Below are 24,038 nucleotides of genomic sequence, written 5' to 3'. Positions count from 1 at the left end.
AGCACAGTGGTACCCGATGTTCAACTTACAAGTCATTGCATGCTGCCACCACGCTTTAAATCTTCAGTGGCAGCCAGCACAAAAAATCCAAGGTGCTTGCCTGCACTGAACTGCTTTCACAGTCATGCAAAGGCAAATATATAGCGCAGTGAAGTAATCAGTGAAAGGATTTCACTCTTTTCTACACTGCGCTATTTATTTGTCTTCGCATGACTGTGAAAGCAGTTCAGACTGAAAGCATGCACAGACCTTTGATTTTAACATCGGCTCCCACTGTGCTTTAACCCCTTGAATGCTCATGACGAGCTGAGCTCGTCATGAGCCACGACGCTCCGGTTCTCATGACGAGCTCAGAGTTAAACGAAAACTAGACTGCAAAGTAAACCATTGTAAAGTAGACTACATTTTGATGAAATAAAAAGCTGCCAAGAGAGTGGAGTTGGATTATTGGAAGTAGAAGACTGGGCAGAGAGTGCAAGGCTTAGCAGACAGTGTGTTGCTGAACAGAGTGAACAACTATGCATTTTCTGAAAATGGAAGTGCTTTATATATCAGGGGTCGGAAAAAATATGCGAGTTGCTTGGGTTTTAGTAGCTCACGACGATTTTCACTGACCAGAAGTAGACAGAAAAGGTTCGAGACCCCTGGTTTAGACAAACAAGTACAGAGCACTTCCAAAACATACATATATATATATATTTATATATACCTGCAGCCTATTATAGTTCCAATAGGCTAATATGCCAAAATTACATGATTTCTTATCGAATGAAAATAATTCCTCGTATAAATACTGTAATAGAGAACATACACTCCAATAGTGTACCAAGACAGTACTTTATTTTCAGAGAAAGAAACAGGTAATAGCAGGAAATTAGCCCATAGGCTGCATAGATGAAGAAAACATCACAGTATTATGAAAAAAACTGGCACCTTGCCTTTAAGGCTTCCAAGAACCTGGACACTGTGCCTTTAAGACCTATAGGAGTCCCACGCTCCCATTATGCATCACAGGTGACAGGTCAGTTCTTTTTTGTGGCTCCTTCTGTGAGGATCCTGGAGCTTGAGCTTGTCAGTTTTTGATTATTTCTAGTCAGAAATTGATTCATTTCATCTTCGACATTTTTGCCTGCTAATAACCGTTTTTAGGTATTGTCTGATAAATTTAACAGCTATTTTCTGTCAGAAATGCCAGCTTTATTCAACAAATGTCCTTCCTGTAGGAAATAATGGCAAAATCAGACCCAAACTCTGTGTGCATCGTGTGTTTGCCATTTTCACACAACCCAGAGAAATGCTATACTGCCAGCAATTCTCCAGAAAAACTCGTGACCGAGAGAAGATTAGACTTCATGCCTTGCTGGAAAGAGGAAAACAGCATTTTAAAAGTGGACTCGAGTGCAATCCTTCCTTCAAAGAGCCCTCCTCTCAAGAAAAACACAGAAAACTGCATTAATCCGTGTCCCAGGTTCAAACAGGAAGCAGATTCCTGATTGTTCACTGTCTAGATCGACGTTGGAAAAGCAAGTAAGGCATGCAACAACGTTGAGGGACAGATCGCCGTTGAAGCGACGAGAACTCCCGTCACCGAAAAATAAGTCGACGTCGAGGCATACTACTTCAGGCTCGAAGTATGTTGGTCCCGAGGGACCTAAGACAACGTTGAAACATCCATCGATGTCGAGACACCAGTCGGCGGCTAGATCGCCTCTGCCTTCGCGACGGTCGGTGTCGAGCGGTTCGACAGCAAAGACACTGCCGCAAGCCTTCAGGCTGTCAGAGGTGAGGACTCCACCGCCGCCACAATGATCGCGGTCAAAGAGGTCGACGTCGAAGACACCACAGAAAGTCCATAGACTGTCGACTTCGAGGACTCCATAATGGTCTTGTGGACAGTCGACGTCAAAGAGACTGCCATCGAGGACATCCTTGCACAGACAAGATCCCTCAAGTGTCTCCCTGCAGGAGCGGTCGAAGGTGGCACATTCTGTGTCGTTTGTGAGTCATCGTTCAACGTAGAGGGAGAAAAACCCTGCGGTCACTTCAGGAGAAGTACCAGAAAGCCGTAGGTCGATGTCAAAGACCATGCATTCGACGTTGAGGGAAGGGTCATCATCCCCTGGTATTAACATCATACAGATTACACCGGAGGGATATCCGGTTCCGGGAGAGAAGACTCTTCCTGTCAATCTTTCTCCAAGATGGCTAGAGAGCAAACAACACTGGGAGGTTGAACACAGAAGTCCGGGCTCTAATTTTAATAGTAATAGTAATACTATTTTACTTAATGCTATTCTTCCCAGTACCGAAAGTAATAGCATGTCCCAGAACTGTATAGACCTGCGAGGCCCACTAACACCCTACCCCCCACAACATAGTTAAAGAGCATTTAAGAAGCACTTAGTAATACAAGAGAGGTCTCGAGTTGCTTCAAAGTTAAGTGTGTTCTCGTCAGCGTTTTATAGGTACCCTTGATGTATGTTTATTCCAGAAAACATGTGTGGGGACAATTAAGTTGAGAAGGCTTCTAGACATTGTGCAAGCCGTCAACAAAGGGAGATGGGGTTTGAGTGAGTGACAGCTTGCAGACATTGTTGACAGTGCTATCAGCACCTAAGGTGGGAGTGATCCCCTCAACAAGTTAGAATTTGCTTTATGACATCCTTTTCTCAGTAAGCTCCTTATTGATAGAATTCATTAATATTTGCAACGATTTGCTCACAAGTATCTGTTAGGCAATGAGAAATTAGAAATTCAACAATAGGGCTAATGTTCCTGAGAAGATTCGAGAGGGGACGAGAGAGTGGCGCAATATCAGAGCGTGGAGAGTGCCTGGGCCAGAGCATTGGAACGGGCAAATCAACAGGACTGTTTGTTGCCCTCAAACACCCCCTAGAGCAGAGGTCTTCAAACTTTTTGATGCTGAGAACCCCTTGCCAAAATATTTTAAGCGTAAGGACCATCTCCTGGCAAAAATGTCTAGAACTTGGTCCTCCTCATCATTACCAAATATCGACATCCGTTAACGCCCCCAATTCCCACAGCAAATTTACATTGGGGAATAAAGAAAACCATGTTTAGCAATCCAAACATCCGTGTTCGTGGTCAAAGGTGTGGCTAAAACAAAGAGCCTCATTTATGAGGCATTGGCGTAGGGCAGTGCCGCAAGTCTTCTTGCTGCTCTGCCCTACGCCTATGTGAAAGACTAGGTCTGCACCTTATTTATAAAATGTAGGACATTCCTGTCCTTTCCCCAAGCGTTGGCGCACAAATTGCTGCCTATCGCCAACATAGGCAGGATTGTTTTTGTGCAGGAAGGGGCACCTTCCTGCAAAAAATAATCCGGAGATGGGTTTTCCTCTTTCTATGTGTAGAATTGAAAGAGGAACACACATAGAAAGAAGAAAAACAAGAAGAAATGAAATCATTTCCCCTCGTTATGCCTGCTGAAAGGGGGCGTAAAGTTTTGGCGCTGCCCCAGGTTTACATGGTTTTACAAATCTGGGGCAGCGTCAAAATCCATGGGTGTTACATGGGAACACCCACTGCAATGCCTATGGAACGCCTACTTAACATAGTGTAAGTCAACGCAGCAAACTGCGCTGCTTTGTCTTACTCCATATCTATGAGGCTATGCAAAGCCACGCAAGGTGACTTTACGTTGCCTCATAGATCTGATTGAGACGCTTTGGCCGCCAAAGCTTAAAAAAAAGTGATGCTCTGGCAGCGCAAACCTCTCATAAATCAGCCCCAAAATATTTTGTTAGTTTTTTAGGTCTTTCACCATCAGGTAGCTACATATAAATTAATGGGTAGCTTAAATGAAAAATAAATGTACTCAATGGGAAATGCACTGTACTACATTATTACATCTCTATTATTTATTGCACTGCAGAGGTATGTGTGAAACCAGATACACACAGAATTAAATTTGGTTGGCGCAGTGGAGAATAATGACTTGTGTATTTTTAGTGCTGTGAGGTCTCAGCCTGTGAAAGAAAGCACAGTGAATGTGTACGTTGTTATTTTATACCTGCATTACACACATTCTAATATATACTGCTACAAACTGTGCAAATAATTTAGGATAAAATGGAGTTTCTAAAATGTAGATTTGAGTAATATAAGACCATAACTAATGTCCCTTCATCACCTCCCCAGGGGTACTAAGCACTGTGTAAATACAGGTATGGTTAAAAGCATGCACTTCATAGCCCAGTTGTTAATTCCTTGCACCGCCATGCAAAAAAACACATCTTTGCCATCACAATGCTTGGAGTGATTCAAGCAATTAAAGCCAGAATCACTCCCAAGCACCCTTTACATTTGCAGATTAACTCCTAGCTCACATTTGCATGTCATTCAGGCAAGCAGGCACCCTGGCATTAAGACTTACTTGAAGGATTGTTTTACCAGGCCTCTTCCTTTTAGAGTGCATGAGACTCGATTAACTTCAGCTAAAGCTCGGAATGAAGCGTCCGGGTCTTTGTCCAAACTGAAAAGCACATTTTGTATCCTAGGCATAAGTTAGGCCTGGAAATGCGAGACCCCCTTCCCAGAAGTCCAAGGCCCCCTTGGGGGTCGCGCCCCACAGATTGAAGACGGCTGCCCTAGAGGGGGTCATGCTTCTTCATTGGGTAGTACTCCTCGTTGAGCCAGTGCTGCAATGCCCAACGGGTCCCCCGAAGGGTCGCTTTGAACTACCTCCTGGTCCCCCTGTACCCTTTCTCTCACACAAGGGGTCTCTAATTTGAAATGAGAAATGGGAGCCTTTCTGAAGGATCTAGGGCTGAACCTGAGCTGTGAGTAGCCTCCTCGAAGATAGTACATTGTAATTTATTTTTTTTTTAAATATTTTTTTTATTTTAACAGTAAGACAAGAGCAGGCAATACAGAGATCAGGTGTTTCACAGTAAAATACAGAACAGGGCCAGGCGGGGTAAATATACAAACAATAATCACTGTAAGAAGTAAAAGGCCCATCACGGGTACACATAACGGAAATAGGAAATAAGCAATCTATTAAGCAATCAAAGCAATCCCACCCGCGTGACCTCGTCCACAATGTTACAGGATAATTAAGCCAGCGAAGACACCCAGACAATAAAGGATTCGTGAAAAATAAACAGCCCATCTCTCGTAGAAGGAAAAAGAAAAGACAAAAGGGGCCATAGAACAAAAGAAGGCAAAATAAAAAAAAACACCCCTAACCCCCCACCCTGCACCCCTGCAATGGCTACGGCCTAACCCCACTAGCAGCGTGCCTGTCGCCCAAGAACTACCCTAAAGGAAGGGAAAAGAGAAAGCGGAGTAGGAGAAAGCAAACACACTCCCGGTCTCCCGTACCCCCCGCCAACAGCGACCACCCCGAGACATGGTAAAATCAATATTTAGCAATTATACAAACCAGTCAGGGGAGGATAAACAACAACCACCCAATTCTCATCACAAGATAGGCACAACCCCGGCATCGCTAAAAGCTATTTTATCGGAACCCAGCGATAAAGTTCAGCCCTGGCCAGTACGGTCCGTCATAAGAGTCTTTGCCACTCGAGCCGCCATTTTGAAGGAAGAGGCAAAGCGTCCACAAAAGTTCTTGTCAGCACAGGAGGATCGAATACAGGATAAAAGTTCACGGCTCGAACGAGGAAAGGTGTCTAAAAACAGCGAGTATCCCAAACCATCACCAAGGAACTCGTAGCCACATGGAAGACCGTCTATAGATGCGTTAGGCGGCAGCAGGATCAGGCAAGAGACGCTAGCGAGAAGCTCGGGCTGGCTTGTCGGTAATAGGGGACCGTCAAGGTTCATGAACTCCGGGTTATGCACGGGGACCTCGACCTCTGATGTGCAATGCACCGCTGGTACCATCTCTAGCTGGAAACCAATCGAGGTGTCGTCCTCAGGTTCCAGGATGCCGTCCACTTTCACCATCAGTGTCCGGAACACAGTGACTGTGTGCGAATGGAGCGCCCCAATGGCGGCCACAATGGCCTGCAGCGATGGCGCGCCTTCCGTCCGCTCCATCCCCTCTCAATAGGCGACAGAGCCGGACTTGAAGACTTGAACCCCGGAGGTCGACTGCTCCGGAGTCGCAGCCACGCAAATCTGATATCAAGTAATGGGCGCTCCTCGTCTTACAGAACACACCTTCGCCGTCAGAGAGGGCCCCAGCCCGTCGACCCCGGGAGGGCAGCAAGGTCTCCGGGCACCGGACCCCCACCACAGCAGCCGGCGTGGCACGCTGGTGTGTCCTCGGTGTAGATCGTTCAAAGGATCGTCACAAAAAGTCAACAATTCAGGCACTCTTCGGGAGACCGGGTTCAGTCCAGGTCTCACTGCCGATGTTGTTCAACTCTGACCCGGATAGTCTAGAAATCGAGGCCCCGGCTTCCACACGTTGTTAGGCCGAGAATGGAAACACGGCGTATCTTCGTCAGCCGATGAGGTAGAAATCTCGGGATTGCACCTTTAGAAGCAGTAGACCTTCATAAACAAGGAAATCAGGTGTAAGGTCAGGATTGAAGACAGGATAATCGAGCTGCTGGCGGAGGTCAGCAGAGCCGGGAGCTTACGCGGCCATCTTGATGCGTAGCTCCTCCTCCCGTACATTGTAATTTTAATGTAAATGCTTGACATCCTGAGGGCTAGGATAAATTGAAAGACAACTTTTGGGGCAGTTACTGTTTAGGTGCCTAACACCACCAGATTGAGGGAGCTAAACTGACCAGTAATCTTGTGCTAAGAATAATCCTGGGTATGTAATAACTGAAATCTTAGTTTCCCCTGCTCCTATGACATTTGAATTAATTTATTTTTCAGTTAATAAATGTGACTCTGTTCATAATGAGTAGGTGCAATCAGATCACATTCCTTTGACCCTATCCGTTTACGAGAATATTTGCGATAATATTGCACGGATAACATCCTTGAAGTTAAAGTGTACATTGTGCTATATATACCATTTGTCCAATAAGATGCACTTGATTAAGCCTACCTGATCATGGAACATAACCTAATTCTTGAACCATATTGAACTTTTATCCAAGAGGTAGAAAACATTCTGTCATCCTCAGGAAGAGTAAGTCCACCTGAAAAGCTTAAGAAGTGGTATAACCAAGGCTGTACAGCAAATAAGTGATGATTTCAGTTTTGTTTTATAGTTAGCCGGCAAGGGTTGCTGAATGTTCAAAATAAGATGTTGAGGGACTTGAAAAGACTGGAAATGGAAGAGCAAGAATGGGACAAGTTCACAGCTATGGTTGTTCCTAAGGGTAGAAAGGTGCTTTGCCAGCTAGTGGCCATGGGTGATGCCTCTGACCTGAAATACGAGTAACCAAACATGAACCTTTATAGATGGGTATCTCTCTTTGGGTCATTTTCTTTGGATGCTGCTTCAATTTTTTTTTCAATTCAATCTTTATTTCGTTGCTTTAGCAGCATAAAAGAAATACAATAAAAAAAGAAATACTATACACGGTACCAAAAGCAATAATCGTTGCTACAGTTCATCGTAGTAGGACACATTGATGTAATTGGGTTTATCACAGGAATTCGAATAAATATATATAAAAACATAAAATGAATTATACAAGTTTAAGAATCATTAAATGGGTTTCATAACAGCCAAGGCAAAACATTTTTAAAATTTACCACCTAAAAAGAAAAAGAAACAAACACAATTCTTGATTCGTGGTTTAGCAAGTCCATAGATTTACAATTAAAATTTACAGAGGAAGAGACATTTTTAATCTAATAAAGTTTACAGCCAAAAGAAATTTACTGATTCCGAACACAATTACTTGGCTAGTGTCCGTATTTAGGATTCTGCCATCTTCCTTATGGGAGATATCACCAATGTTATGGCACAGTGGCACTATCCACTTTTTCCTTGCGTTGCTATAGCTGGGACAAAAAAACAATATATGTAGTATGTCCTCCCTTGAGTTGTTTGTACATAGGGTGCAGTAATCGCTTTTTTTCTTCCCCCAAGTTTTTTCAGTGGCATTGGTTCTCAAGGTTCCGTATCTGTATTTTAGGTACAGTGTTTTGGCCAATGGTGGCTGAATCTCATCAAGAAATAATTCGAAATGGGCCACATTTTTAGCCATTAGGAATTTTTCAGTTAAAGGGCCATGCCCTCTTATGTACACAGATTCATGACTCACGTAGGACCAAAAAGACATTTTGACTATTTTCTTAGAAGCCGTATTTAGGGACTCTGGCTTGCTCCAGAAGTGGGTTAGTCCTAGTTTGGTTAACCAAGCTCTTACGTGCTTGAACCAAAAAATGTTATTCCCACTGTCTAGGTCCAGTACCTCTTTCAGACCATTTTTATAATCACTCAATTCAGGGGTTGTCCATAATCTGACCCATAGTAGTAAAGGTCTCAACATTACATGGTGGTCAGTACGTTTAATGTTTAAATCTAAAAATAATGGTATCAGTGGGGTGTTATTAGGTACTTTTAACAATCCCCTGATAAACTTGTTCTCCTGAATTTCAAAGGTCTTCCTACATACTGGGCCCCAAAGTTCTGCCCCATACAAAGCGGCTGATTGAACCTTATACCTGAAAATCTCTATTGCTGGGGTAACTGCCTTATTCGCACATTTATTGTGTCTTTTCAATATTGGAAGACAGTTTTGTTTGAACACTATTTTAGATTGTTCTAACTGTGGTCTCCATCCCATAGACGAGTCTAATAAAACCCCCAAATAGGTGAAACTCTGTTCATAATCAAGTTTTTGGCTGTTTAACATTAGATTCCTTTTAAAACTTTTATGCGGGTTTAGTGCCATGTATTTTGTTTTTATGTTAATTTCTAACCCTTTTAAAGTACAATATTTCTGGAACCTATCTAGTAAGATCTGGAGGCCCCGGGGAGTTTGAGAAATGAGGATCGTATCGTCCGCGAAGAGGAGGGACGCTACTCGTTCCCCTCCCAATCGAGGCGAATCATTATCACAATTCTCCATATGGGCTGCAATATCGTTAACAAAAAGGGAGAAAAGGGCGGGAGCCAGTACGCATCCCTGGCGTACTCCCCTTTTTATGGGGATTTTGTCTGTAAGTTCCCCATTTGGGCCCCACCTAACCCTGGCGTAATTCTCCTGATGCAAGCCCTTCACCAATTTTAACAAATCTCCAGGGAGCCCTTGGCTTTCCAAAGATCTCCATAGTAAGTCTCGAGGGATTAGGTCAAATGCTGCTCGTAGATCTACGAAGGCCACATACAAATGACCCTTGCGAATAATGACGTATTTCCAATACAAGCAGCATAGCCTTAATACCTGGTCTATGGTCCCAGTTTTTGTCCTAAACCCCGCCTGATATTTTGATAAAACTGATTCTTCCTCCAACCACGTGTTTATTCGATTTAATATGTGCCTGGCATATATCTTTTGGGTTATATCTAAAAGACTAATGGGGCGATAATTGGCTGGATCGCCACGATCACCCTTTTTAAAAATAGTAATAATTTCTGCGCCATCCCATGTGTCCGGTATTTGGTCACCAGCCGCAATGATATTAAAAAAATGATTCAAATAGGGTGCCCAAACGTCAACATTATGCAGATAAAGGTCCCCTGGAATTTTATCAAGTCCGTGGGCCTTCCCTTGTTTTACTGAAGCTATTGCTAGCTCCGTTTCTTGTAAGTCAAAGACTACCAATGGATATGGTTTCTCTGACTGCATAAAGGTGGGTACATCCATAAAAGTTTCCTCAGTGGGTTTGGCTGCATACAACATTGTAAAATGTTTTACCCACGTGGCCTCATCTAGGAAAACCTCTCTAGAGCCTTTTTCTCGTTTGTTCCCTTTAGCTGCCAGTTCCCAAAATTGCCTCTGGTCCTTTGTTTTAGCTGCTATTAGCATACTAGACCATAATTCCTCATCCCAAGTGGATTTTGCTTTTGCCATTATTTTATTATGTGACTTCCTTTTGCTCTAATTTCTATAGGACCTTTTCTTTTGAGAGCGTCAATCAGAATGGTTTTGGCGACACGACATTCCTTGTTATACCAAGGTTTGCCTACCGGTTTTGTATTTGCTGTGCTATCCCCTTTTTTTGGTCTTTTTGTAAAAAGGCCTAGTAATTTACTAAAGAGGAATTTGTGTAGTTTAATAAATTCTCCAGAATCACATCTATATGAACAATATGATTCAAATGTGTTTGCAAAGGCACAATAAATATTAGCCAGTAGATCCTCTCTTACCAATATGTATGCCCATTTGACAGCCCTTCGGTTGTTACTGAGGATAATATTATCTGATATAGTTGAATTTGCTTGGCTGTGGCCTCCCTCATTGTCTCCCAACCCCTTTAATAAGCTTTGAAGAAAGCTGGTTTCTAATGGATAATGGTCACTGTCAAACCTCTCCTTAACCTTTAAATCATTTATATGTGGCCATAGGTCAAAGGAAACAATGACATAATCTAATTTGCTTTCATGATCTCGCCTTTTAAAAGTGGGAGCTTTCGGACTATCAGATGGCATACGTCCATTACATGCCCTCAAACCATAGCTTGTGAGCAACCTTGTAATCTGTAGGGCTAGTGCAGTGCCAGCAACCGTTCCATTATCACTCAGGGCTGGTATCCCATGAGCAGCATCCTCATCTTCATACAATTGAGCAATGCCCATAATCGGTTCGAAATTGCAATTCATATCCCCACATAGAATAACACTTGCATCTGGTTTTAAAGTGTCCATGAAGGTCTCCAATTTTTCAAAGCAAGGTGACTCCTTGTAGGATGGATGAGGTCTATTATACACGTTTAGGAGGTAGATCACCCTTTTGTCCACTGTAGTTATTTCCAAACCAAGTATATCTATGGAGGCAGTGTCTAAAATTTTTACGCCAATATTAATAGAAATACTGATCCATATTATAAGTCCTCCTGAGGCTCGGCCTCTTAATGAGGGCACAGCCTCTAACTGGTATGTTTTGTACCCAGCTCTATGGACCTGATCCGTGGCCCAAGTTTCCTGGAGCACACAAATATCAAAAGTGTTCATGTAGGTGTTCCAATCAGGGTCACATAATTTCGCACGCACCCCAGCTACATTCCATGAAACCAATGAAAACAAAGAGGGCCCACTGATTCCTAAAGATGTAGGAGAGGACGGGCTGCTGTTAGCCCCATTGTCAATTGCAAAAATGGAATTCCCTACCCTTGGGAATCTAATCCCTTCTTTTTCCTTTCTTCCATCAATACTAATGGTGTCGGCATCGTCACTGTCTTCCCCCGGGTCATTGATCTTCAATCACACTCATCCAGGCCACCAAATACGTCAAACCTGTTCGATAGCTCCAGAGGCGTGAATGGTATCAAATGAGCCATTCTTCTATATTCACCAGTATTGATTCTAGGGGGTATTGTGTTCCACCCGAACGTCGCAGGGACTGGAGCTGGCTGGTGCATGTAAACAGGGTTTCTAGCAGGCTCTATATTAGAAAAATATTTATCAAAAGGGGCATTTCTGTGTACCGATTGGGGAGGAAATACTATTGATCTGGGGTAAAAATAGGTCAGTGGGCGCGGTGTTATGCAGTTATCCTCATTGCCATATGGCCAATTCAATATGTACTGTACTGCATTTTTGTCCCTAAAATTTACTACTACCACGTCTCCCCCTATGTCCTTTGGTCTTCCACCTAACCATAGAACGTGGACTATATCGCCATTAATGTTATTGGCTATTGGTCTGTGTAGTGCCAACCAGTGCATTATTTTGTTTTTTAGTTGGAAGAAGCCTTCTCGTTTACCACCTGGCAGTTCTGGTACCCCGGTAAGTACCACCACATATGGTACGGCTTCCGGTGGGAGTTCGGTGGGTGGTCTCCTACCTTGGCCCCCTCTCAAACGTCTAGCTTCATCCTCCTCTAGTCTTAGTGGCCCATTTGGTTTAATTTCCCTTACTGGATTATTAGCTGGGATATCGGGCATGCAATTCAGTGTTGTAGTCAGTTTTGCTGTTGGTATTTTTAGCTGGCTTGTATTAAGATTGGTGAGATATTTACGTGTGGATGGTGTACTTATAGACGTATGGTTGGTTGTAACTACAGTAACTGGTTTCAAATTGTTTTGTAGAGTGATAGTTGTAGGTGTTGTTTCAACTACGTCTTTTAAGGGTATGTGTGTCAGTGTAGAAGTTTGAGAAGGGATTGAAGCTGTTGTTGGCCCTTTGTATTCTAGAGACCTGGTAGGATTTCCTTGTGATGCCAAATTCGCCTCTATTTTCACTAATCTTAGTTCCACTTCTTTTAGTCTTTCGACTATAGCTAAAGTGTAGCTTCTCACTATGAGTTCTATATTGTCTAATGGATTATTGGAGGGGGCTGGTTGGGACCCTTCAGCCATTAAGACATGATCGGTATTAGACTCATTAAGGAATTGGACTGGTGATGGTGCGAGTACTGGAGGGTCTAACACTATTCCTACTACTTCCTTAGCAAGAATTGTTCCCATAGCCTCGTTGCTGGTAGGGTTAGACTTCTTCCCAAACTCGGTGTGACTTAACTTTGGCTTAGTTAGATCCATCTTCTTGCGTCTCTTTTTAGTTGGCGGAGGGCCATGGATTATGTGTGGTAGAGACCTCATGCTTTTCCCTCTTACTACCTTCCCAGGCCTAGGTGTTGGTGAAATCATGGCCTTTGATGGATTAGATATACTAGAGGAATCAAGAGGAATAGGATCTATTTCTATTTGGGTTTGGGTTAAACCGATGGCAGGAGCTAGCCATTCCCTAAGTAATAGGGGCACACTATCCGCAGGTGATATAACATCCATAATTGTGACACAGAGCTCTTTGTCCAATGTAACAGGAATGGGCTCAGAGAAAGTTCTATTCTTGATGCATTCAATAGAACGACGGCGATCGGCCCGCCGTTCAGCTAGGGATATGTCTTTTGATTCCTCAGAGGCAGCTTTAGTGAAATAATTATCCAAAGTTCGGTTAGTCATAGCCCCTGCTTTGTCAGAAGGTCCGGTGGCCATACTGTATGCTATAGTGCGGTTGCAATATGAGCAGTGATAACAATTTGGCACTACTTACTCGGGTAGAATCCGACGACCAGGGGGTCTGGCCCAGTCCAGTCTCCTCAGGCCTCTGAGGGCCTAAGAGCCTTGGCCCGGGCTTCGCCCGGCGTCCTGCTCGCGTCCCGCGAGACGGAAATGATGCCGCTTTTGAGCGCCTCCTGGCGCTAGTAGGTGACGCGGCAGAGCGCTGGGACTTCTGGGGGTTGTGGTTCAGCCCTCGCTCGTCTCCGCTCGGCAGCCCCGCTCAGATGGCCAGAGAGCGTAGGGCAGCGGGAGACAAGCGGTAGAGATCCACAAAGGTTGGAAATTGTCCCCAGGCAATTTACAATCAAGAAATTGGCAGCACGGGCTTCAGCTACACAGCAGGCAGAAAGGTTTCCCCCACTCGATGAAAATGATGCCGCTTTTGAGCGCCTCCTGGTGCTAGCAGGTGACGCGGCAGAGCGCTGGGACTTCTGGGGGTTGTGGTTCAGCCCTCGCTCGTCTCCGCTCGGCAGCCCCGCTCAGATGGCCAGAGAGCGTAGGGCAGCGGGAGACAAGCGGTAGAGATCCACAAAGGTTGGAAATTGTCCCCAGGCAATTTACAATCAAGAAATTGGCAGCACGGGCTTCAGCTACACAGCAGGCAGAAAGGTTTCCCCCACTCGATGAAAATTATGCCGCTTTTGAGCGCCTCCTGGCGCTAGCAGGTGACGCGGCAGAGCGCTGGGACTTCTGGGGGTTGTGGTTCAGCCCTCGCTCGTCTCCGCTCGGCAGCCCCGCTCAGATGGCCAGAGAGCGTAGGGCAGCGGGAGACAAGCGGTAGAGATCCACAAAGGTTGGAAATTGTCCCCAGGCAATTTACAATCAAGAAATTGGCAGCACGGGCTTCAGCTACACAGCAGCTTCAACATGCCAATGTGTTTGGAGTAATAATTCTGATGCTTGGTTGCCCCTTTCTTCCTTCACCCTGACCAACATGGAGCAGTGCTTCGGTAGTAGGACCTCCATAATTCACCTGGCCTGAATATAATGTTTGTAATGATGCATTCATTAAGTCTGGATTAGTGTGCCTCACTAGTGTATCAAACTGTCGCCTTGGGGAAACCTCACCTTTCTTTGAGGTAGGCTGCGATTGGTCCCATCTTCAAAAAGTGGATCAGAATAGATCCATTTTGCTGCTAAAGGATCACTCTCCTCTGTGCCCAGTTCAAACTGCTTTTCTTCTAGCTAGATTAAAAAATTGGACTATTGAGAGAGCTTTTTTTTTAATGATTTTGAGGCCTAGAATTGTTTAAGATATTGGTACAATCGAGTAATTCTGTAGTATATGTTGTATGGGACCTTTACTGAACAAATACTGACGAAATCATCATTGAACTTGGCTTTGTTAGATCACCATGTTTATAGTTTGATTCAACGTGACCTCATGGACCTCTCCGAAAGATATTGGGGGGGGGGGAGAGGGATGGGGTTATTGTACCCATTGTGGAGGCATTGTGAACTATTTCCAGTGCCATCTGGGCAAATTTGTGTTTCTCTTTTCGTGGCCGCTAATTCAAGACTTTGTAATCTCTTGTATTTGGCAGGGTTGTGTTTAATACCTTTTATTTTTAACCTATAGATTACTGCTCTCCAAGAAGCATCTGGGGACAGTAGAGGATGTTCAGTTGCTGGCTTAGTGGAAATATGAGTGTTTCTTTTAAAGGATAACCCAGGCCTGCATGGCACGAACTACCCTTGAAGTAGATTCTGCTTACCTGAGAAAATACTGTTCATCCAAAAACCGCCAAACAAACCTAAAAACAAAGACCGTGACCTAGGGGAAAAATGCTGCCTCACTTCTAGAGCTTGTATCAGCCTCAAACATTCTAGACTTTAAATGTGCCGAAGCTGAGTCTTGGATGCAGAATATTGTGTTGGTGAGAAACGGCCACAAGCAGAGGTCAGATTCCTAATGTTCAGTTGTAGTTATTGTCAGAGTCATGAGAGTCCTGTTAATCTTAGGCATAGCCACATCCATGTATGTTGCTGAATTGTATGGTTTTGAGAATACAAACATAGCTATTTATTTCAAAGAAAAGGTTACAATATTGGTCAGACTCCACGCTCCATCCCACAGCAATGCCCCACTGAGACATCACTGGCTGCTGCGAGAAACGAGATGAAGGTTACCTCTTTTGAAAACCAGGTTGTTATTAACCCCGCCCCCTCGTAATTTTTGCAATCCAGATCTTGCTAGGGGAAAGATGCTCCTAAATCAAGTATTTGCAACAGAATGATCTATAAAGCCACTGGTAGCACCCAAGCTGCAGATATTTTATAAAAACAAACAAACTAGCAGGGGCTAGGATTACTCAATCTGGAATCTGCAGTCCCTAATGGTAAAAGTCTATATATTATCTAAGTTTATTGCTTTGCTCCGCCACTGTTCTGTTAATATCGCCCAGGAAACGATGATACAGTTCTTATTCTGCCGCATATTTCAGAGGCTCTTTAAATCGTGGCTTACCTCTGTAAAAGAGGGATGTAGTGTAGAAATGATTCTACAGTTCGTGTTGAACTAGTGATCTTATAGGAGGCTTAGGAATGCCATACTGCTGTCATTATTAGGTCATGAAAGGACTGAAGACGGTGCCTGAAAAGACTTGAAGAGGGACAACGCCACGAAGACTTACCTGCTGGAGGGTTGCCAGCCACCCGTTCTGCCACACACGTCTGGGGCCCTGACGCTGTCGGTCTTCCCTGCCGCCACCGCAAGTTCCATCGCGGGGCCGCAGCGGGGGAAGACTACAGCTCCCAGACTCCTCGGCGGACACGCCCACTTCCGGCCAACAGCGCGCACGGAGGCGCATACAGGCGATGAGCTCCCACTGAGGAGCGGGGGACAACGCCATGAAAACTTACCTGCTGGAGGGTTGCCAGCCACCCGTTCTGCCACACACGTCTGGGGCCCTGACGCTGTCGGTCTTCCCTGCCGCCACCGCAAATTCTATCGCGGGGCCGCAGCGGGGGAAGACTACAGCTCCCAGACTCCTCGGCGGACACGCCCACTTCCGGCCAACAGCGTGCACGGAGGCGCATACAGGCGAGGAGCTCCCACTGAGGAGCGGGGGACAACCACGCGAAGACTTACCTGCTGGAGGTTTGCCAGCCACCCGTTCTGCCACACACGTCTAGGGCCCTGACGCTGTCGGTCTTCCCTGCCGCCACCGCAAGTTCCATCGCGGGGCCGCAGCGGGGGAAGACTACAGCTCCCAGACTCCTCACGCCCACTTCCGCCCAACACGCCCACTTCCGCCCAACAGTGCGCACGGAGGCGCATAAAGGCGAGGAGTTCCCTCCGCGTTGCGGACGCGCGCGGGCGGCGCCGGGCGTAGCCCGGGCAAAGGGCGGGCAGTCTGAGGCAGTCGTTGGCAGAAGGAGGCAGGGCTGGGCCAGGCCCCTGAAAACTCCAGATGGGTAAGCGAAAGATTACAAGTAATGGAGATGAGGGGGGCAAAAAAGCAAAGGTGCCAAGACACTCACAGTCCATCCTGACATATCTCTCATCGGCTGTGGGGGCCCTTAACAAGGAAATTGCTAATGCCGAACATGAATTGGGCCTGATACAACCTCCCCCCCCTGCCCAACACATCCAGTACCCAAGCACCAGTGGACCTTGTGGACCTTGCTGATTCTGGTGAAATACTCTTTACTCCCACTATCCCCTTGGAACCCTTGGTAATCATTGCAAAGCCAGTAGCTCACCCAACTATGGGAGTGGGTACTTCATCTGACAGACCACAGACATCACAATCACCCCCATGCCCGCACCCAAGTGACTTACCATCGAAGAAAAAAACGGGGAAAAACCATTCATACGACGGGGGCATCAAGCACATCTACCAACATCACGGGGGACCAGTTGGAGACACTCTTTGTTGCCTGGATCGAGCCTTTACTTGTGGCCATCGCTAAGGATATTGTGGAGACCCTAAATACTTGCTTGGAAGGACTCCTTAAGAAATGTGTTATTATTGATAAAATGGTTAATGGTCATAATTCGCTTGTGGAAAGACACAATGTGGGCATTGTTGGGCCTGGGACAGGAAGCCCAGAGGGGGAGAAACAGAATGATCAGGTATTGCCCAAGGGTAGTGTGTCATCTACTGGCCCTATGGTGGCCCCACTACCCTCTACCCAATTGGAAAACCACATGGTGGCACAAAGGTTGCCCTTAGAGAAGAGGACTATGGGCAGTAAAATACATTTAGACTTACCACCAGATGCTGCCCCGTTAGTGGCAATTTTTGTGGGTACTCCCCCATTGAAGGATGGAGAGTTGGAGCACTCAAGAGACCTTATGGCTAAGGCACGAGCCTGGTGTACGGATTCATGTAGCGGGGGCAGTATTGCTTACAGAATCATTTCAGCTAACCGGGTGGGTTGGATCGGGAAGGTATCGAAAATGGTGCAGGGGGACTGTTTGATAGTCAACTTTGATAGGGTGGTAGATGTGACGAAAGGTTATTCTGGGACGGTTCTGGAGTCTCAGGTAATGATTATTTAAGACCATTGCCCTTGGGCTTCTTCTATCCACCCCTAGTAAGATCAAATGGTCCACATTGTGCATCCACAGGGGGTAGGAGAAGGCCCCAATCAGTAGGGGAGGCAGGGGTAGGCATGCGAACTACTCGACACCTATTAACAGAAGGCTCGGGACCATATACCAACACCCTAACCAAGCTACCTGAGTTACCACAACATGTACTTCCTGGCCAACACATATCTGGAATGACAGAGGGGTGTGGGCTGGTTCTTAGTAATCGCTTGTCCTCCCTTTCGGGGTTAGAGGATACAGATTGACTACCCGCACAATCATTGCCACATATAGGAGAAGCACCCATTCCTGATTTAGCTGATATATATAGGTTATTGAGCTGGAACGTGGCGGGAGTTAGAGCCTAAAGGGCTGACGAGGTATGGCTTGCTTTTATCTCTAGGTATAATATTGTAGCCCTTCAGGAATCCTGGGACATATCACCTAGTTTTTGTTTAGAGGGTTTTTCGAGTTTCGTTGTGCCAGCTGTTCCGGGTAGAGCCAAAGGTGGTCTTATTTTGCTTTTTTCCCTAAAACTTAAGGGGGCTCTAAAAGTAATTAAACATGCCTCATCAAACCTACTAATAGTGGAAAGAGTGATCTCCCCGACTCAGGAAACCATTTTTATAAATTTTTATAATGCTGGGATCCAGGAAAATAGTAACGACAACCTTGCCATCCTGGATTCCTTTTTGTCAGTAGTCAGTCTAGATATATACACTAATACCGAATTCGTCCTTATGGGCGATTTTAATATTCATCCGTGCAGTTTGCCGTGCGGTACAATCGATTTATCTGGGACAGAGTGGTTCAGAGACCATGCACTTTGAGCACACTAAATGTGGAGAGGCATTAGAGGAGCTATTGGCTAACTCCAACCTATTGGAACCTGCCAGCGGCATAGGCGGACCGAGGCTTATCACCTATAAAGGCTCGGTTCCTGGATCCATTATTGACTATATATTTGTGTCACTGGGGATATTACACAGTGTCGTATCTTCTAGAACCCTGACTTCTCCATTCAGCGATCACAATCGCATTTTATTGGAAGTACACTGGGGTGATTCCATGGGCCCTAGGCCTCCCTCTGTTAAATCTGGGATAGGAACCCTAAAAGCAGTGGACCAAGGTAGACGGCTCAAGTGGGCAAATGTGGTCCCGGATGACTTTTATGATGAACTTTTCCCCAAAATTGATGGCTTTGTGGCAATTTGTCAAGACCCTAGAGCGGCAAAGCATGAAATATTGGGGGCCTATGAAGATATCTGTTCACAAATATCGAATCAGTTAAGTTAGATTGGGCCAGGGTGGTAAAAATCACTGCCGTTGGTTTGACTCCAATTGCTCCAAAGCCCATAGAACCCTATTGGCAGCCCTAAACTATAAGCCTAGCAACAGGGAGGCTATCACTATCTTAAGGAGAGAGTATAAGCGGGCCATTAGAGAGCGCAAAGATGGAATCAAGCAAGCAGCATGGGAGAAGTTACTCTCAGTGGATGTCCTGCGGGACAGTAGTCAATTTTGGTTAGTGATAAATCAGCCCCTGTTTTCCGGTCAGGACAATACGCTTATGGACTGTGTCATCCCTGATGACAAGTGGCTTGCCCATTTAAATCTGTGTATGGGGATTAATCTTCTGCCCCATGTGCCTCCCAATTGATAACCTCAGAGTATGCCCGTTAGTTTTTACTCACAAGGAGGTTGAGAGAGCTATCCTAGAAACCTCCAAAAACAAAGCACCGGGGCCAGACGGAGTCCCCGCAGATTTTTACCGTCACTCCCCAAAGCTGTAGGCAGGAGTGTTATCTAAAGTCTTTACAGCTGCCAATTGTAACATAATTCAGATTTCTTAGGCAACCTCAATTATAGTACCAATCTTCAAAAAAGGTCAGAGGGAGGACCCAGGGTGTTACAGACCCATATCCCTTTTAGATTCTGCTATCAAAATATTGGGAAGAGTCCTTTTGGTGAAACTAAGGGATAGCATGGAAAGTTGTAGGGATATATCTAACATCCAGTACGGGTTCAGGGAGAAGAGAGGTACGGTCGAGCAGTGTTCACATTTGCATCTCTTGATTGCGAAATACACTGTAGCCAAGGAGGGGTCGTTATTTTTGGCTTTCATGAGCCTCTCCTCGGCCTTCGACCTTTTGAATAGAACCAAACTGTGGGCCATCCTCCTGAAGATTGGTATAGATGGGTCCTTGGTAAACTTTATGGCATCACTTCATCAGGAGCTGGTCGCCAAGGTCAGAGTCACCAAGGAGGGTAGATGCACGACCCTCTTTAAATCTATGCCATATCTAGTGGAGTAGTGTGGCTCAAGTGGAGTAGTGTGGCTCAAGTGGAGTAGTGTGGCTCAGTGGAGTAGTGTGGCTCACTGGTTAGAGGCGGCAGGCCTGAGAGCAGAAGTCAGCCCGGGACCAGGGTTCAATTCCCGACGCGGCAGGGTCGTGGACCTTGGTCAGCGGACTCGATAATTCTCGCTTCGGTGCTTACTCTAATCAGGGGTTACACTCGGCAACTCTGGGCATTAGCTTGCCTAATCTCCACAACGGCCCCACCAATTCCGGGGATGCCTGGCTCCACCTTGGGGACTCCCAGCAAGGGACCATCCCACAGGGAAAGCCAGGACGGGTTCCCCAGAGTTATACAGCGCCGGGACGCCCCGTTGCTGGGGCAGCTGTGCGCTTTACAAGTATACTACATTTACATTTACATATGCGAGGGGTGCGCCACGGTTGCATCCTGGCCCCCGTCCTCTTTACAATCTATATCAACGGCCTAAGTAGCCATCTGGAGGCAGTACAGGGGGACGTTCCAGGTATAGGAGAGGCTAAAATACCTGCCCTCCTATACGCGGACGACGCAGTACTTATAGCCCACACAGGTATCGGATTGCAACGGTTGTTGGATGCATTTGGGGCTTTTATGGATCAACTTGATCTAAAGGTAAACGCCAACAAATCTCACACCATGGTGGTAGGCCTCTATAGTAAAAAGGCTAAACCTAAATATTTTAAATGTAAGGGTGAGGTGGTTACAAGAGTGGCTGTTTTTCCTTACCTAGGAGTACTCTTTGATGAGAGAGGCTCATGGGGGCCACAGGTTAGAGCTAGGGGTCTAGCTGTGGCGAGGTCAACTGCATCACTCATTGGGTTTTCCAAAAGGTTGGGGGCCAGGCCGATGGAGGCCATGAAAAAAATGTACAACTCCAAATGTTTGACAATTGCTGTTTATGGTACAGCCCTATGGGGTTATATAAAAGACGACACAATCCAGAGGGTGGAAAACAGGTTCTTACGTTCCCTGCTGTCCGTCCCTCAGTCCACCCCGACCTTCTCGACCCATGTGGAGGTTGGTTTGGACTTTGTTACTGACAGGTTGAGGCTGGCCCCAATAACATTTTGGCTTAGGACATGGCTGAACAGTGAACTAACTCTTAACCATGCAATTATGGCCGATGTCATGTCCCTAGATCACTTTAAAAAGGTGCCCTGGCTGGAATACATAAGAAGATCTTTAGCCGAGCTGGGTCCCCCGGAACTTTTTCATTCACCTTCCTGTATTAGGAGAGAGGATATTAGCGTGATTAAAAAGCAATATATGGAGGGGGCAAGACTGGTACGTGAGGAAGGGGAACTCGACTGTTAGATCACATTACTTGCTTCTGCATTCCCCATCAATGGAGCCATATCTTGGCATCGTCACTAAGCCGTTCCATAGGTTCCTACTGACCAAGTTTCGTTTTAACTTGATCCATTATCATTTAGGCAGTTACCCCAAATGGGTTAAACCAGAGGCAGCCCCATTTTGTAGATGTGATGATATGTCCATACAAAATACTATGCATTTTACTATATTTTGTAGGTTTTTTGCTGTGGAAAGGGCTAAATATTTGTTACCAATTTTAAGAAAGGAGGGCTTCACCCAGGTGAGGCCCGCTGTAATGTACCTTCAGCTCTTAGGCAGCACTTATGTCATATTTAGCGTTGCAAACTTCTTGGTAGCTGCGTCCAGAACTAAATCACACAAAACATGATTATCTTTAACTACGAGGTCGCCTGTTTTTCCCTATTGAAATGAAAGCTCTATAATTAAATGTTTCGAATAATTTTTATAATTGATTGCTAACACAAAAATTGTCTTATTATGTGTTATACTGTATATTTTTAACGTATGTATATAGATATTTGTATACCTTTTATGATTTTAACAAATCGAATAAAGTGTATTTGACTGACTGACTGACTTGAAGAGGAACCTATTAACTGATCCTTTTGTTTAACCTTATGTCTTTTTTATTTCTGTAGTTTCATATTTATAGATTCGAACACAAGGAATGTTGATGTGGTTATTTTACATCCGAGTCATCTTGTTTGGCACATTTCTAATGTATATTAATAAGAAAGAATATTGCCATTTTCATCTGTTTTAATTAGACTGTATTGCAAATCTCACTCTAGCAGGAGGTGGTTGTTTAGTCAGGCTGCGATGGTTGTGTTTAAAGTTATTGAGTGTGTTGTGAGAGTGATTAAGAAGGATGAGATGATACAGGCTCTAAAGTTAAATCCTGTGCTTCTCTTAAAGGTGGTGTGAGAAGTTCCAAATCATTGACCTGCTGCAAGAAGGATTGTGGGAGGAACTTCTGGATAATCACAAGCCGGAAATCTGCATCTCTGATTGGTGAGTCTCTTGCAGCCCTCATCTTCCTTTCATTTGATTTACTTGCCATGTTTTCATATACAAAAATTAAACTGAATATTAGAGACTTCTTCTCGTCCAGCTGTTGCTCTTCCCTCTCTTCAGGCCTAGCATCTGTACTTGAGATATGATTGTGCTGTCTCCGCTTGCTTCGTAATCTATTAAAATTAATATTCTTATACTCTCACTTCAGGCCTGCCTACCTCTTCTCCTTTATGTAGACGTGTTAAGTTGTTACTATGCTTAGGTATAGTGGTGCATTTTACAAACATTCTTATTAGGCAAAAGTGTAAAAGTTTCACCATTTGAGTTAATGAAAAATCTCACATGATTTGTAAACATATTAACCTGGTTTGAGTATAAAATGTCTTTTAGAGAGACATTTCTCCTCAGGTAAGAAATGTTCTTCTCAAACTAATCCCCTGCTGGTATCTTGTTTGATAGATAAATGTTACTTGTGATGCTGGTGAAATTTAGTGGTATATGTGTAACTATGTGAAAATTATGTGAAGCTCGTAGAAATAATTTTTCACACCCCAACTTTTACCCTCTAGTTAGAAGTCTGCCCCTGTAATGTGAGACATGCCTACCCTATTTGCCACTCTGCGTCATGCAGATGCTCCCCTTGTTTCTAAGTAGGGTGCTTCATGCGGTTGCTCCCCTTGCTTGTAAGTAGGTATTACCTCTTGTTTTCTGGTTTCCCCTAACTGTGCATCTTGTTTTCTGCATGCACACCTATTGCTGCCCTTTCCTTGTCCAACTGCTACTCTGTTCATACCTATAGACTCCATTTCCTCTCTTCCTCCCAGCTGTATTCTCTATGTTATGGTAATTAAATGTTTTTATTCATTGTTGATCCACCACATCGTCTTCAGTGCAATTGAATGGAATAAAAGGGGACTTTAAAATTGAATGAGATGCTGAAATTATGTAAAACTGAACAGTGGTGTCAGTAAACGTTTTAAAGGATACAGAACAAACAGTTTTTCTGAGCCACATCTGCACAATTACATTTGGTAAATTTAAGTTCGGAGGACGTGGCATCCATAAATAGACCTCGCCCCTCTTGCAACCATCCCACACATAGTTACCAATATTTCATAGACTTCACTGATCATTGGCCTAAGGTGCTTTCTCTGAATGCCGTTGCAATATCCATGATGAGTGCCCTCGTTTAGCACTGCTGTCAAATGGTGTCAAGAACTGTCGGACTCCAACGGATAACCATGTTCCTTCTATTGTACATGTGACTGTCCAATGGGTAGCAATGACTGAAGATGAAGTCTTACTCCAGGAGTTAGTAGGCGGAAACTCAGATACTTTGATATAAGTATAAGCACTCTCATATTTCCAGTCAATAGTTATTTTCCAACAAAGAGAAGTATTTGCAAGTAGGAAAAATTGTGCCAATAAAGTAAAGAACAACACTAAAATCCAGACGCTCCAAGCAAATTCTAGGTAGACTTGCAACTCTAAGCAGAGTCGTAGCATTTGCCCATTAAGACGCTATGCCACAAATTGCATTGTGCAGTCTCTTCTGTGTTATCCTTCTGGAAAGGGTTTGTGTGTCCTCTGCAGTCTATGTGAATTTTTTGTTCTAAGGGTTTTGATTGCAGTAAACAGTCAATAGGATAGAGATGCTACACATGGTATATTAGTTTTAATATGTCTGCCAGGTACATGAGAATTAGGCTTACATTTTTCATTCAGCGATGTAGCCAATAAC

General features: G+C 44.8%; 1 protein-coding gene across 1 annotated transcript in view; it reads left to right on the top strand.

Annotated features, from left to right (window-relative positions):
* The window catches only part of LOC144783351 (F-box only protein 27-like), a 233,768-nt gene that overhangs the window by 162,596 nt on the left and 47,134 nt on the right, over positions 1–24,038 (top strand). The window contains exon 6 of the mRNA XM_078662368.1: positions 22,199–22,294. Within this exon, the coding sequence (XP_078518494.1) occupies positions 22,199–22,294 (96 nt within the window). The remainder of the gene's footprint in view (positions 1–22,198; positions 22,295–24,038) is intronic.

This window comes from Lissotriton helveticus, chromosome 9 (assembly GCF_964261635.1).
Source record: "Lissotriton helveticus chromosome 9, aLisHel1.1, whole genome shotgun sequence".
Lineage (NCBI taxonomy): Eukaryota > Metazoa > Chordata > Amphibia > Caudata > Salamandridae > Lissotriton > Lissotriton helveticus.
This window is presented reverse-complemented; position numbering and strand designations above follow the sequence as displayed.